At 35.6% G+C, this 16,821-nt stretch overlaps 2 protein-coding genes across 2 annotated transcripts; both read left to right on the plus strand.

The window, feature by feature from the left end:
- Positions 1 to 203: 203 nt before the first annotated feature.
- On the plus strand, positions 204 to 5,272 carry LOC113284112 (glutathione reductase, chloroplastic-like). Its single transcript, XM_026533525.1, has 16 exons — positions 204 to 494; positions 689 to 753; positions 862 to 931; positions 1,028 to 1,099; positions 1,257 to 1,460; positions 1,626 to 1,699; positions 1,805 to 1,888; positions 2,058 to 2,145; positions 2,334 to 2,415; positions 2,548 to 2,621; positions 2,864 to 2,971; positions 3,136 to 3,200; positions 4,086 to 4,199; positions 4,363 to 4,462; positions 4,731 to 4,784; positions 4,955 to 5,272. The coding sequence occupies exons 1-16, from the start codon at positions 357 to 359 to the stop codon at positions 5,048 to 5,050; spliced, it is 1,488 nt and encodes a 495-aa protein (XP_026389310.1). The 5' UTR covers positions 204 to 356; the 3' UTR covers positions 5,051 to 5,272.
- Positions 5,273 to 9,970: 4,698 nt separating this feature from the next.
- LOC113280427 (uncharacterized mitochondrial protein AtMg00310-like) lies at positions 9,971 to 10,486 on the plus strand. Its single transcript, XM_026529049.1, has one exon. The coding sequence runs from the start codon at positions 9,971 to 9,973 to the stop codon at positions 10,484 to 10,486; it is 516 nt and encodes a 171-aa protein (XP_026384834.1).
- The last annotated feature ends 6,335 nt before the right edge of the window (positions 10,487 to 16,821 follow it).

Genomic DNA, 16,821 nt, shown 5'->3' on the forward strand with positions numbered 1-16,821 from the left:
GCATAGTCGATATTTATAGCGTTGACCAAAATGTCGTAGAAACGTGTTTCTTGTTCCTACCATAAGTATTAAAAAGGAATATTTTTTTATTACACTCAATACACTCCTTTCAAAATACATTTAATTCTGTCAAAGACCCTAAAAAATGAATACATTCTTAAACTAGTCCCGATTCATCCACACTTAATATCTTATTCCCTCTCTTCCCAATTCTAAGTGATAGTATTTTTTAACCCGATCTGAAATTAGACGGAAAAAAGATATTTTTTAATTAGGGAAAGTAAAGCAAGTCTTCCTTTAAATTTGTGTTGTATCATCGAAATTAGGTTATAGAATTTTGATTTGGTTGTGAAATCATGTCGAGAAAGATGCTAATCGATGGAGAAGTGAACAACTCTAACGAACAGGAGGAATATGACTATGATCTGTTTGTTATTGGTGCTGGTAGTGGTGGTGTTCGTGCTTCTAGAACTTCAGCTGGTTATGGAGCTAAGGTCAGTAAAATTAATTTCAACTGTAAGCTGTTGTGTGATTGTTGGATAATTGGTTGCAGTCTGAATTGTATATGGTTGTGAAAATTTCCTTTGAAATTATCTACAGGTTTTGACCTTACATGTAGATGGTGTTTGTTAAATAACTTCTCTATTAGGTTTGATAAGCAAAATTTATGTTGAAATTATGTTGCAAGGTTGCAATCTGTGAGCTTCCATTTCACCCTATCAGTTCCGAAACCATTGGTGGAGTTGGCGGAACGTAAGTTGTATTGTTTAAGCTTCCATGGTTTTATTTCTTTTATCAAGTCGTATCTTGTCAAAAATGTATATATATATATTCTCATGCTTTTGTTAAATTAAATTGCAGATGTGTTATCCGAGGTTGTGTTCCTAAAAAGATATTGGTGTATGGAGCATCTTTTGCTGGCGAATTTGAGGTTAGATGCTACTTGCATTAGGAACTACTATTTGTTTTGATCCATACTCTGCACGGTAGGCGCTAAATGTCTAGTTAATCATATTTTGTTATGCAGGATGCACAAAATTATGGATGGGAACTGAATGAGAAACCTAACTATAACTGGAAAAAGCTCTTGGAAAACAAGGTTAGTGTTGGCCCAAACTCGTCAGTTTTCTCTGAGAACCATTATCTGATGGACATAACCTTTATTAGTCCTTGACATAATAGTCTGCTTCATTTTTGCACAGGGCAGTTACCTCTTTTTAGCAATTATCTAATATGTTTGTTTTCTTATACTGTAGACGCAAGAAATAGTCAGATTAAATGGGATTTACAAACGGTTATTGTCAAATGCTGGGGTTAAAATGTACGAAGGTGAAGGGAAGGTAGTTGGTCCCCATGAAGTTGAGTTGACCCAAATTGATGGGACAAAACTGAACTTTTCTGCAAAACATATATTGGTAGCAACTGGTGGCAGGGCTCAGCGTCCTAATATTCCTGGGAAGGTATATATTTCTATATGGATCTTATGTTATTGTTTTGGTAGATAAAACATTTGTAGTGCCTGCGAAGGGAACCATTTGATCATAGTCTTGTCGATCTTTTCCCTACCATGTTTTCTTTCTCTATTCTTGTTTCCTTTTTAATCTCATGAGTGACACGACTTTTAGGAGCTGGGTATCACGTCTGACGAGGCTCTTAGCTTGGATGAATTGCCCAAGAGGGTTGTGGTATTAGGGGGAGGGTAAGCCACCATCTATTATCTTAGATATTTACGACAACTTGGTATAGTTAAATTGTTTTGTATGTCATAGGCTGATGAAATTTTTCCTTTTCTTTTTCGACATAGATACATTGCCGTTGAGTTTGCTTCAATATGGCGTGGAATGGGTTCTACTGTAGATCTTTTCTTCAGAAAAGAACTGCCATTAAGGTTGTATTCTGTCCGATACGTCCTTATCTTTTCTTTGGTTCCCTGTTTCTGATCAATTTGAAATGCACCCAAAAAATAAAACGAAGTTAACAGACAATTTTTGTCATCTCTATGATTGTCTACGATGCTTTGGTGCTTCTCTCATCATACTTTTGTTTCTTAATTATAGAGGATTTGATGATGAAATGAGGGAGCTTGTTGCAGAAAATCTGAAAGGCAGGGGAATTAATTTGCACCCAGCTGAAAACCTTACCGAGGTATTCTGGACCCTTTGTCACCGTTTTTTTTTTGTGTTAATTATCTTGATATATCTGGCAAGGCATTGCTTTCATCACATTATTGGTTTGAAGTTCCAAACAAATGCTGGGGATTAATTGATGGAAGTGGACGGAATAGAAGTGCATACAAATCTTTTGGATTAATACATGATTTTTGTTTCATGCAGTTGATTAAAACTGATGATGGAATAAAGGTGATCACAGACCATGGGAAAGAATTAATCGCTGATGTGGTACTGTTTGCCACCGGTAATGTGCAGCTTAGTTCTCATATTAGCATGGCTCCCGCTCATGCTTATAACTTGTGATATTATTATGTATGCAAGGCATCTATTACATTAATTTTCAATATGTATTTGTTCTCAATTTTTTATATTGCAGGTCGTATACCAAATACAAAGAGGTTGAATTTGGAAGCTGTGGGTGTGGAGCTTGATCGAACTGGAGCTGTGAAGGTTACCATTTGTTTTATTTGTTGTTTGATTCTGCATGTAGTGCTAGTTTTAAGTAGGTTACAGATTCTTGGAGAATTAATGGCCTGGGGAGTTTCCTTTGAGCTATTATGTTAATAATTTAGAATCTTAGGTGCACTGTTCGGCGAACATCATATAGACCATAATCTAGAGTCTAGATACATGGTTAATCACTCTTGAATTACCTCCGTTCACAAATTTTTATTGATCAAATGTTCTTCCAGGTTGATGAGTTCTCTGGCACCAACATCCCTAGCATATGGGCTGTCGGTGATGTCACAAACCGCATCAATCTTACACCCGTTGCTTTAATGGAGGGATCATGCTTTTCGGTATATTGATTGTTACTCAGCATGCCTTTTCTTTTTTCATTTTTTTTTCCTATTTAGAGAAGGATAACTTTTATGTCATGATGATATTTACTTAAGAAACAAAACAAATTTTTTTTTGAATGTCATAGTGATCTAAGGTTCTGTTTCTTTTGCATTTCCTGCAGAAAACTGTTTTCGGGAAAGAACCTAGTAAGCCAGATTACAGAGATGTGCCTTGTGCTGTGTTTTGGTAAGTTATTGATCTTATTGGCTATTGCATCTGCTTGTTCATGACAACAATCTCAACTTTCAATTCAGAGTTTTCCTAGGATATCTATCTTTGATAAGAAGTCTAATTTAGAAGAATTCTTTTGAACTGGTATGAACGGAGAAACTTCGTGTTGAGTGCTTTATATCTATTATAAATGTCAGTCCTTATTTTCTCACTTCATTTACAGAATCACAGAGTGTACAAAAAATATTACTGTCTATATGATGCTGAAAAATCTTTTGGATGGTTATGATTTGTTCCCTCAAAGCAAGAATAGGAAAATTAAGTACACGGTAGACATAAAAAATTGCAATCCCTGGAAACAAATCTCTCAAAGAAGCTTTTCCACTAATTACTTAAAGGTAAAATCTTCATTCACTATCGTCTTAGGTTGTTTTGCCATGTAAAAACAGAGAAATTGCTGACATGATGCAGATTTCATAGAGACCTCTTTGATTATCGATGCATTACTTCCCGCTAATAATTTTTGGCTCAAAATAGCTGATGCCGGAGCATCTTGGGATTATTATTTAGTTAGTTTTGTTTCTTAGTTCTTACTTATTAGCTCCTATAGAGGGCGTTTTGGTCAGTCTAGTTAGTTTCATGTTTCTTTCCTTGAATTTCTTTTAGAGAAAAACTTTTATTATTGTTTAAGAAAATAATTGACAGATTATCAAAGAGTAATTTGGCTTCTAGCCTTAGACTCGATTTATTAACGTCTAGTTTGATTTTCTATCCTTCTATTCTTCTATTTTCTGTTAGTTTATGCCTGTGTGTTACTAGCCAGTCCGCCTCAATAGCACTTCATTGTTATTTTTGATTGGCTGCAGTGCTAAAACTTCATTTTTTTTTTCTGTTTGGCAGTATACCACCTCTTTCTACAGTTGGACTCACTGAGCAACAGGCTGTGGAGCAGGCCAAGAGTGATACGTTGGTTTTCACATCAACATTCAAACCCATGAAGAATACTATTTCGGGGTAAGCATGATGTTTCTGTAAAACATCGTTCTCGTTTAAGTTGGACCCCCTAAATAGGAAAGGTTTCTTCTGCCAATGATGGTCGTTTATATTTATTCTTTTGGGATCATTTTTCAGCTTCAGTGCTTATGCATCATTTGTCTTTTTCGTGTTGTTTATTTAGGAGGCAAGAGAAGTCCATGATGAAACTGATTGTTGATGATGATACCGATAAAGTTCTTGGGGCATCCATGTGCGGCCCAGATGCAGCTGAAATTATGCAGGTATAATCCGTGCACACCTTCAAAGTTTGTGCCTGTAAATGACTACTAATTTCTAATGAGAAATTCATATCTTTTTTCCTATACATAATAGAGAATTCATGCAATTTCTTGCCTTCCATGAATCTACGCCTTCTCATTTAGCTTTCATTTTAAGTTATAAATTCGTCCAAGGGACAACAATCTATCAGTTCTATGTAATTTTAGTTTTTCAGTGTTTTTAACCAATCTCTTTTATGTTAACTTAATTGTGTTTTGGGCATCTTTATAGGGCATTGCTGTTGCATTGAAATGTGGAGCCACCAAGGCAATATTTGACAGCACGGTAAGCCAAATCCCTCAATTCAAAAGTTGTCTAAACAGGCTTGCATCAGGGTTTTTGAAACTTATAATAATTGACCATAGCTCATATCTGACAGATTGTACTTATTTAAAACCGAACGCTACTTGTTATTCTGTTGAGATTCTAAAACAGGTTTTTAATTCTCTACACAGGTGGGCATCCACCCTTCTGCTGCTGAAGAGTTTGTTACAATGCGATCAGTGAGTAGACGTATTCCTCCAGGTGGTAAACCCAAGACAAATTTGTAAAAAGATCATCAATGGAAATCAAGTTAGAGTGGGTAGTGCATTAGTTGGGTTAGTGTTCCACGTCTCTCAGCGGCAATACACGATTCTTTATTATGTTTTGGTTTCAATAAAAGTCGGATGTTCTAGTCATTGTATTGTTATTATGAACAAAAGAGAATGAGAAAGATTGAAATAACTATGGTTGAATGTTATGTTGCGTTACCATTTTGCCCGAGTGTTTAAGTTTTGCTGTCATTTCTTCATTTCACAATTCTCAGTACTTTGCCTTGAAGCATTCACCACTAAGAACTGGGATCTTCATACCAATTACACCCCAGGACGGTTGTTATGATAGATTTTTGGCATCTACAAGTTTACCCTTAAAATAAAAAACATTCCTCTGGAAGTCTTTCCTGGAAAGGAGCAAATTTGTTTTAAGTTGGATGTAAATCAGTCGTAGGCAACCCGGAATATCCACATGCGTCATATTTACGCGGTTCCACCTAAAATGAACTCCAGAAGAAAAGTAATTCTGGGATGGAAAAACATGTCAAAGCGAATTTGAATGTTAGTCGGTCTATTAATAGCGTGTTTGGATAGCACATCAACTCAGTCAAGGAAAGTCTAACTCAAATCTCTCAATTTGCCATTAATGAATCTGTGATTTCTGCAACTACCCATTTCCTCTTTTATTGTTCTTGTCTATTTCTTAGCTTTAATTCAGCTTTAACTTTTTTAGTTTCTTAGTTTTCTGTCTGAATCTCGATTTTTGTTCTTCATGTCTTAAATTGGTTTTTTTACCTGAATCGAGATTTTGCATGTCAGTGATTTAAGTTGAACTAAAGCTCTTGAGTTTCGATTTTACCCTTCTGGTTTGATTTTATGGCTTGTAGGTGTTAAGGTTTCACATGGTTATTGTTTCCTTGTGATGGTGCAAAGTAGTCATTGCTAAAGGTTGTCCCCTTAAAGGTTGTTGTTTTTCCAAGGTTCAGCTAAGTTCAAGACATGGCGGAGAAAACTATCTTTGGACTCGATTCTCGTTACTCTGTTGAAGCACAAAAATCTGGTACCCCTTCTTGTTGGTTGATAAGTGTAAATAATATTATGACATATTCAACACGACTCAATTCAAATCCATGGAATCGATCTATAAAAAGGAGAAGATTAAAGTCATAACTACAATCATAACAATAACTTCAATACTAAACCAAATACCAGAACTTCACTCAGCTCTCAAAACTATGGATCCAATTGGAGACTTGAAGTACGTTGAAGAGCAACTGATGGCAACAAATCTCAACAACCCTGGGTCAGAGGAAATTCGCCAAACTTTTGTTTACTCCAGTGTCAACCTAGATAAAGGAATCTCAAAATGGGCGACTAGCATTATTGAGAAGCTTCTTGCTGAAGAACCTCTGAAGACATAAAACTTGGAATTCCACCTCAAAAACCTTTGGGCTAAAAAAATCAAGAAAATCCAGATAAGAAACCCTTCACCAAATCATTTCATTGTCAGATTCTCTAATTGGGATCAAGTGAACTGGGTTCTTGAAAATGCTCCATGGTATGTGAATGGATGTCTCTTTATGGTCAAGCCATACAACTCTTTTGTACAAATACTAAAGATGGATTTCAGCACTCAAGAATTCTGGTTAGATTTCAAAGATTTACCACCATAGCTCTTCGAAGAAGAAACAATGTTCAAATTTGCAAAAAATTTGGGCGAAGTCATAGCTCTCGACCCTGAAGATGGAAATCCAGTGGACTCAAATGATGTAAGTGCTAACATAAAAATCAATGTCAAAACATCTTTAATCAGAGGGATACTAACGGAGAATGGTGCTGGCTACACTCAATGGATCCCATTTTATTACCAAAAACAACCTTTGTCCATCTTGTTTTGATCTAGACCATGGTGAAAATGAGTGTAAAAGGAAAGCAAACTTTGTCAAAGCTCTAGCTGACAAAGCTCTCTTCAAATTTGGACAAACCAATTTGTCCATTCAGGATGTTATGGCAATGAACCCAAAGTATGGAGATGGTTCTCCAATAACCATTAACAGGAAAATCTCCAAGAAGAAAGCTGCTGCAGGCAACAAAGTCCCATTCCAAAGACCATCAGACGACTATCATGTTACTGTTGTGTTCACTGAGGAAGATGGTAGTCATTCTGAGATGGGTGAAGGTTTTAATCAGATAAGAGGAAAAAGAGTTCGAGAAAATGTTTGAAGAGCAATCAATTTTGACAATCCTATATAAATGGATGTTGACAGTCAAGATGAGAATAGTGTATACCAGAATGTCCAAGATATTTAGGAGCTGAATCATGATATAGGAGGGTATTGAGACCTTCACTGCAATGCTATTACTGAGTACCATCAACAAGCAGGGAAAGAAGATCAGGTAACCACTTTCATTTTCTCTCAAATTACTCTGCAAGCACAATTTTTCCATTTAAATCAATTTATACAAATTTTCTACATTCATAGTTTTTATCTTATTCCAGTTAACTACTTAAATAAAATTTTTGCACAAATGAAAATTCTAGCTTGGAATTTCCAAGGCATTGGCCAGAAAGATACTAGAGACCATCTAATACATTGCATTCGAAGTAATGACCCAGATATTATTTTCATTTCAGAAACCAAAACAAATAATACAAAAACTAACTCTTTCATAAGACACTTTGGATTTACTAACTATTGGTCACAGTCATCTATTGTTTTTTCTGGTGGAATTGCTCTTCTATGGAAAGATGATATGGGAATTCAGTTAATAAATGAGCAGAGAAATCAGATAGAAGTCATGGTCACTGCTGGTCCTCTAAATTCTCAATGGTGGCTCACTTGCTTGTGTGGAAGTCCAAGATACCAAGAAAAGAAGGAGTTATGGGAGTCAATTGCAGCAAGAAGCCAAAACAAGAAAATTCCATAGATGTTAATAGGAGATCTAAATATCACAATAAATCCTCAAGAGAAGAACTCAAAGGAAAATCACGGACAATCAAGCATCAATAAACACATCCAAGTCTGGCTACTTCAGATTGATTTATTGGAGGTCAAATTCTTAGGGTACCCATATACTTGGAGCAATCATAGACAAAATGAAAAATTGGTGGAGGCAAAGTTAGACAGAGCAATGGAAAATACAAGATGGCATGATACTTTTCCTGCAGCAACAACCTACAATCTTACTGCTTTTGGTTCAGAGCATACTCCCATATTAATGCACACAAACCCAGCAGAAAAAAACTTCAAACAACCATTCAGGGTCTGTGAAAACTGGATACAACAAGATCCATGTAAAGAAGTTATTGAAAAACTTGGAGACAACCACAACAAGGCTCTGCTACTTATCAAACTGTCTCAAAGTTGAAAGCCACTAAAAAAGAAATCAAAAGATGAAATTATGAAGTCTTTGGAAATGTACACCAACACATCAAGGAGGTGGAGAAGAAAATTCAAGAAGCTCAAGCTAATCAGGGTCTTAACAACAACAACAACAACACTATGGAGAATCTACAAAAGGAGCTCAGACAGTGGTACAAAGTGGATTCCGACATGAAGTACCAAAATTCAAGAGAGAGTTTGTTGAAAAAAGAGAGAAGAAATACCAAGTATTTTCACTCAAGGGCCAACTACAGGAAAAGAAGAAACCATATTGATTCCCTCAGAGATGACATGGGTCTGTGGAATTCAAATAGAAAAGAAATAGAGCAACCCCTCAACAACCATTTCAGTTGCATCAGTACTTCCTCAAATCCACAAAGAGATGAAGAAATACTAAGCCTCATCAACCCATGTATAAATGAAGAATATAATGCTAGATTAACAAAAGTTCCAGACATGTATGAAATCAAAAATACTATCTTACAAATAAAATCTTGGGTTGCACCAGGACCAGATGGCTTTCAGGCAGGATTCTACCAACAATGCTGGAACATAGTAGGTAATGACATTACTCTTATGACACAATTGTTTTTTTAGAAATGTATATCTCCTTAAAGAACTCAATTATACCTTTCAAATACTTATACCAAAAGTTGAATGCCCTCAAGACCCATCATATTACAGACCCATTAGCCTGTGCAACATAAATTACAAAATAATATCAAAAATTCTTGCCAATAGAATCAAACCTATCCTAGATAAAATAGTCTCCCCATTTCAAGCAGCCTATGTCCCAAATAGATACATCTCAGATAATACAATAATTGCACATGAAATTGTTGATCACATGAAGAAAAGTAGAAATAAATTTGGAGAAGTTGGTATTAAGTTGGATATGTCGAAAGCTTACGACATAATTGAATGAAAATTCTTAATGGATATAATGAAGCAACTTGGTTTCTTCAACAAATGATCAACCAATGTATTGGAACAACATAAGTGTCTATTCTTCTCAATGGTTCTTCTTGTCAACCTTTCACTCCAACAAGATGGCTACGTCAAGGTGACCCAATATCTCCATATTTATTAATTCTCTGCATGGAAGGGTTCTCTAGAATGTTATGCAAAGATGAAAGTATAAAGAAAATTCAAGGCATCAAACCAAGAAAATACATCCCAAGCATTAATCATCTGCTCTTTGCAGATGATTGCCTTCTATTTTGCAAAGGCAAAGATCAAGAAATAAGGAACCTGCTACATATCATCAACAAATTCAGTGCTGCATCTGGACAAGTTATAAATTTCAACAAATCAAGTGTATTTTTCAACAAGCACATGCAACCTCAGATAGCTCATCATCTTACAAATTTACTTCAAATGAAGATAATGGGGGAATGAAAAATATCTTGGGCTTCCCCTCTTCCTAGGTAAAAACAAAAGGGAGAGCTTTAAGCCAATAGAAGAAAAAGTGCAAAGCAGGTTAAGTACTTGGCAAGGAAACATCATTGATCAAGATGGCAGATCAACTCAAGTGCAGTCTCTGCTAGGCACCATGGATAACTACCAAATGGGTTGCTTTAAAATGCCAAAACATGTAACTGAGTCCATTGACAGAATTCAAAGAAGATACTGGTGGAGAGCTGATAACAAGAAAAGAATGAATCCAATCTCATGGGGTTCTGTGTGTAAACCAAAAAGATTGGGTGGTAGGGGATTCAAAAATACCACAAAATTTAATGATGCTATACTTGAAAAGTTGGCTTGGAGGATGATTACAGCTGAAAACTCTCTTTGTGCTAGAATTCCGAAGGCTAAATACTTCCATAACAAAGACCCTCTGTGTGATGAAGTTACAACACAAGGCTCATGGATATGGAAGAGCATTTATAAAGTCTTTCATATTGTTAAGAAGTATTATGTGTGGTATGTTGGAGATGGAACCAAGATCAAAATTTGGAAACATAACTGGATTGCAAATATCCCTCACACACAGCTCTCAAATGCTTCTCAACACTCAGGAGAGAATGATATTGTTCAGAGTTTAATCAAGCAAGAATTCAAACAATAGGATATTCAAAATATAAATCAGAAACTCAGTCATGTACTGAGAGTAAGAAAATTCAAGAAATAAGAATCCCAACAAATGCCAGAGACATCATCAACTGGAGCTTAACAAGAAATGGTACTTTCACTGTCAAATTCACTTATAAAGCTTTGGTACAAGAAGTCAATGAATATAACATAAGCAGTGAAGCACAAAAACTCTGGATGAAAATATGGCACCTAAAGCTTCCTTACAAGCTCAATTTTTTTCTTTGGAGATGCTTAAAAGATATATTACAAACAAGAACCAAAGTGGGCAGATACATTCAAATGGAGGATTATTCTTTTCCATTCTGCAAGCAAGTTCCAGAAACTGATGTACACCTCTTTCTACAATGCGACATGGTTCAAGTTATTTGGTTTACCATCCTTCCAGAAGAAACACACTCTTTTCAACACTTCAAGTCCCTGCAAGAGTGGATCAAAAATTAGAGTCAAGATCAAAGCAGCATCTCTTTTAAAAAAGAGAAAAGTATCCTTTTAGCTACAATAATTATGTGGTAAATATGGAAGTTTAGATGTCTAACAGTTTTTGAAGGGAAAAATTTACATCCCAACAGCATTATCATGAGCATTAGAAATTTCTGCACTAAGTATAACATTCTAGGTTGAGAGAATAACTATACTAGCAGACATTAGACCAGAATAACTAAGAAAAAAAAAATGAGAAAAGCCTCTTCAAAACTGGTTGAAGTTAAACTTTGACGCAGCTTTTGACAAGCACTCTAAAACTTGTGGTATTGGTCTAATTCTAAGAGACCGTGCAGGGAAATTTCTGGAGGCCACGGTGAAAGTGACAAATGCTAGAGATGTTGAACAAGGGGAAGTTCTATCCCTTCTAGAAGCAGTGGAGTGGATAAAGAGTATAAGCTGGAGTAAAGTCATCATTCAAGGTGATTGTAAAACTGTCATTGAAGCTGTGATTTCAAATTTTGGTAACTCAAATTGGCAGGACCATAATCTCCTTTCGTATATTAGTAGTGTTAGAGCACTTCTCGGTCGAAATCGCATGCGTTGCTATCTCAAGCATGTTTGTCAATGTTAGTGATCAAAACTATAAGTCTTCATATCTAGCCTATTTATAGATGTCTCGGACTAGGACATAGATTGTGTAGTTAAGCTTAGTTTTCACGGCGTTCATCATTTGAAGACGAAGAACTACTAAGGGGAGCTTGTGGAACTTCATCGACAAAAGGTATGTGGAGACTTAAACTCATCTATCACTTGGAAAGTCTATTTCTACTCTATCTCCTATATTGAGACATAATTCGTATTACGTTATAGTTTTCTATATACACATTTGAGATTTCGAGCTGAGTGTAACTCGCTTACATATTTCTCGAAATATGTGTTGACAAGCTTTCACTTCGACCAAGTTCATCTTATATCATGTGAAAATTTCCGAGTAACATCTTACATGGTTTGTGAGATACAATCATTTGGTGTTGTCTTGGAATGTTTCATAATTGATTATTTCAATAACTTGAAAATTGCTTTGATGCTAATAGTGTGTGAAAAACGGTTATTGTCATCCTCTAAGAAAGTTTCAATGATTGAAATAAGAGTTTAGAACACTTAACCATTATTGGATATGTCATGTTGTGCACTCTTGAACATATATAATCCATCTCCGGGAACCACAGTATGCGCACCCATTTGCGTACATGTTGGTTTGATAAATCCGGGAACCTAAGTATACGTACCCGTTTGCATGCTGGCGTACAGGTTCATGTTCAACAATTTCTGCTGGGATTTAAAGTTTGCGTACCCGTTTGCGTACTGGCGTAACTCAATATTAGTCCGAGTATTTCAAGAATGCGTACCCGTTTTCATACTTAAAGGTTAAAGTTCTAAAATCGGTTTTAAATATAAACATTTATATAATAAAGAATGCAATCTTTGCAAACAGTGGCTATAATGTTCATGAATGATTCGAGTGAATCAAACCGATTTTACTTTAATTGTGTTCTTGTATAATTCTATGAGAATATAGCAATTGAACAACTATTTAGATAGTTTCATTTGAGCCATTTGAACTAGTTATGGTTAAGATGAATAAGGTTGATATGAGAGTAATCATATGGCTAACTTGGTTAACTATTTGTGAACCAACATGGTGTACACGTTTAGGTATGGTTACATAAACCTAAATGAGGGTACATTTCATTTGTGTAACAAGATAAGTTCGATATAACGGTTGAAAGATATTAGCTTGGTTGAATCGGGTTTTTCATCTAACGGTGAATATTGAATACTCTGTTACCAAGGTAACTTGGATTGCAAAACCTGATTTGAAAACTATATAAAGGAGAACTCTAGCAACTGGGAAACCTAATCCCCACACCTCCCGTGTGTTACTATTTGCATAACTAGAGTCGATTCTCCTCTAACCTTAGGTTTATATCAAGACCCTGTAGGTTAACGACTTCAAAGACTTCATTGGGATTGTGAAGCCAAACCCAACTATTTTCTTTGTAGTTGCGTGTTCCGGTCTTACCTGATTCTATCGTATTGAGTACAATTGAAATAATTGACTCGCGATTAATTTCTCCGATAGGCAAGATAAAAGTAATCACAAACATCTTTGTCTCATCGTTTGTGATTCCACAATATCTTGTTTTGCCATTCGATTAAGATTATTGTGAGGTGATTGATAATACTAGGCTGTTCTTCGGGAATATAAGTCTGGTTTATCAATTGGTCCATGTTCACCTTGATTTATCAAAAGACAGAACAAAAACTCTTGGGTATTTCAGTGGGAGATAAATTTATTCAATCTATAGACTTTTCTGTGTGAGACAGATTTGTTTATCAAGTCTTCGACTTTGGGTCGTAGCAACTCTTGGTTGTGGGTGAGATTAACTAAGGGAATCAAGTGCATAGTATCCTGCTGAGATCAGAGACGTAGGGAACGCAATTGTACATTGAATCAGTGTGAGATTGATTAGGGTTCAACTACAGTCCAGTCCGAAGTTAATTGGTTGTAGACTAGAGTTTGTAGCGGCTTAATACAGTGTGGTGTTCAATCTGGACTAGGTCCCGGGTTTTTCTGCATTTCCGGTTTCCTCGTTAACAAATTTCTGGTGTCTGTGTTATTTCTTTTTCGCATTATATTTTTTTATATAATTGAAATATCACAAGTTGTGCGTTAAGATCAATCAATTAGAGTATCCAACCTTTGGTTGTTGATTTACATTGATTGACTTTTGAACATTCGTCTTTGGTACCATTCAAGTAACTCCTCTTATATTCAATCGGTCTCGCAGATTTCTATTTTCTGATTGCGGATTGAATTAAGAGTTAGATATATTAAGCTATTTGATATACTTTACTCTAGATTGAGTCTGACTGTCTGGTTGATTCTCTAGAAAGTGTATTGGAGTAAGTTAATCGAATTTTTATATAGTGGTAAGAAGGTTGTCGTTCTCTCGGACTTGTGAAGATTGATTTAAGATTTAAGATTATGGAAAGAAATGAGACTATGGATTCCACCATTGACCAATTTTTAAGTGATTCAGTTAACAACAATATTTATGCAATTGATACTTTTAATTTGATTCTAAGATATTGCCAATATTAGATTTCCAAAATATTAATTGTTAATCGCAAGTATGGAACATCAAGAGCTCTAAGCTAAGCATGCACCATCAAGAAAGAACACAACTAATTAATCAAAATCTTATAATCAATTATAGTTCAGTGTAAATAATCATAAAGAAATTGCAATAATAAATTAATAAGAAAATACTACTTTATTATTGGAACAATGCTTCCTCCATAATCCCAGCATGAGATTCTAGTTCCTCATTATTACAAAGAAAACTAAATAGAATAAATAAAAGAAAATTGTGAAACTGGCTACCGGCTCACCGGATCTCCAATCATCCCCCTTCCTGTTCTCGACATCAATATATAGATTTCAACAAAATATAACCTTCCTCTTTTAATTCTCTTCCACATGTCATTCCAATGGGAGTGTGACACTTGTCTAAGAATACACAATATCACCTAATAAAGACTCGCCACATGTCCGACCACTTGCTTTTCTTTTCATGGGAAAGAAAATATTATACAATCACATACTGATCTTATATACGAGGTAAATACTCATTTTGTCATTATCTCTATTCCAAAACAGATGTCATGTATTAATGTGGTGAAGTATATATTATGCTCAAAATCAATCTTATTTAGTTGCAAAAGATATTTAGTTTCCTTTCTTCCTCCACCATGTCGACATACCTCGTACATTAATTATTGAGTAGGATTTTTCATTTTTCGTGATACCTCCTAAATCGTTCGAGAACTAATCACTAAGTCCTTCATCCTAAAATCCATGAGACCAAAATGCCCGAGCAAGTTAATTTTTTAAACCAACTTCAGCCCATCATCTCCTTCAATAACTTAAATTGGGCCTATCCCATTTAGATCCAAAAGTATCCAAGACCCCTGTACTCCGTAGTCCATATTTTCTTCTTGGAATCCTAGGTTTAGCCGATTTTCATGGAAGAGCTCATTTTATTCATTTACCTACAAAAACACAATAAATACCAAAATAAGCACCAACAACATATATTTTGGGTAGTAAATATGTAAGAATTAATCGCTCATCACACCCCCAAAATTATATTTTTCTAGTCCTCGAGAAAATTTATTCTAGAAAATAAAAACTCACTAGGTGGCCCTAGTGACAGAGTGTTGTCTCCGGAGAGTTTACCAGAGGTGTACCCACAAAACCTTTACTCCAGACCCTAGTTATCTACGCAGATTCTTGGAAGGCACTAAAGAATCTCCTTGGTTGGCATACAAACATTGACTATAGGAGGAAGTACCCTGATGCGAAATTCCAATTGTTGTACACGAGTTTGCACTCAGCATACTATAATTCATATATAAGTGACAGAGCTCTACTCAGATAGTTTATAGATATCATAACCGGAGTCAACCAATAACATGGAAATATTAAGAAGATTGATAAAGAGAAAAATAGATGGTTTAAAGTGAACGTTGTTTCTCATATCTGTCTGAAGGCCGCTTCTGCCAAGATGAACCTATCCTAATGGACTGAGATACCATTCTGACTAATATCAGCATAACTGGAAAATACAAGGGAACCAGTGGTCGATAAACCTAACTCTAGATCAACACAACTGGCATATACAAGGGCACCAGTGGTCGACTTTATTGAATTTATTCCGGTTGGTATGATGGTCTAGTCTCATTTTTTTTTGGTGGTATATCAATCACTCTATTTCACCCTAACAATGGTAACAACTTGAATCGTGTGCCCCACCAAATCACTTAAAAAATAAAAACTGAAGGATTAGGATTCAACGAGATATGACGAAACTACCATGTTTTTTTTTTTAAAATTCTAACACATGAGCTCTGTGCTTTTATGAATAGACTCTTTAGATGTTTCCATCTAGTCAGATTGGTTCCTCAACTCCTATAACCAAGATATTCCCATCCACTTAGATTGGTTAGTGCCAACCTTAATAAACATAAATTTCTAGGCTTTGGAGTTTATTTATTGCAACTAAAAAGTTTCTCCCATACCCCCAAACTTAAATCTAACATTGTCCTCAATGTTCTAAAATAAATTAAAAGCATGAACAAGGAGAAACGGTTACCACTCGAAGAAAAATAGTTTAGAAAAGATATTACCGTGTTGCAGATTGGGTTACCTCCCAAGAAGTGCTAAGTTTAAAGTATTCATCCAGACATCGGAAGGAATTAATCACCTCATAGAATCATAAACCAGTAGCCGGAATAACTGTGGGTCATCTGGATCAAAAAGTGCCAACCACAAGAAGAGGAAACTATAACAATCCAAGAAGACATCGAACATACCCTTGTTTAACACAACTACATCTAGTTGTGGTTCAGATTCAGGCTCTATAAAAGGGTCTAAATAAAAATATTTCATCCGTTGGATTTCCTCAAAGGCATTCTGAAGATCAGGCCGAAGAGTCTGGAAATACTCAACTAAGAACTTAGAAGCGCATAACAAAAGCTTGAATAATTGGGGATCCTCTAAGTCAATCAGATTTGACTCACACAGCTGACCACAATGAAAGAGGTGGTCTTCCTTAAGAAAATGTGTCGACCCTATTTTCCTAAAGTAATTAGGTTTAGTCTCAAAACTTAATAACCGACACATCTGAAAATCATAAGTTCCCACAATTGGAAGAAAAGTTTTTGGTGGGAAAACAAAGTCAATCTTGGTATCATAGACTGGGTTAACCACATCAACCATAGGATGGGTTTCTAACAACTGAGCTCTCTTATGGACACAAC

This window comes from Papaver somniferum, chromosome 5 (assembly GCF_003573695.1).
Source record: "Papaver somniferum cultivar HN1 chromosome 5, ASM357369v1, whole genome shotgun sequence".
In the NCBI taxonomy this organism is placed as follows: domain Eukaryota; kingdom Viridiplantae; phylum Streptophyta; class Magnoliopsida; order Ranunculales; family Papaveraceae; genus Papaver; species Papaver somniferum.

Bases quoted from the DNA above. Each gene is read 5' to 3' on its own strand.
- LOC113280427 (XM_026529049.1), top strand. From the start codon at position 9,971: ATGGATAACTACCAAATGGGTTGCTTTAAAATGCCAAAACATGTAACT.
- LOC113284112 (XM_026533525.1), top strand. From the start codon at position 357: ATGTCGAGAAAGATGCTAATCGATGGAGAAGTGAACAACTCTAACGAA. The intron at 2,972-3,135 runs GTATATTGATTG...CATTTCCTGCAG, and splicing joins TGGAGGGATCATGCTTTTCG to AAAACTGTTTTCGGGAAAGA. The intron at 4,785-4,954 runs GTAAGCCAAATC...TTCTCTACACAG, and splicing joins AGGCAATATTTGACAGCACG to GTGGGCATCCACCCTTCTGC.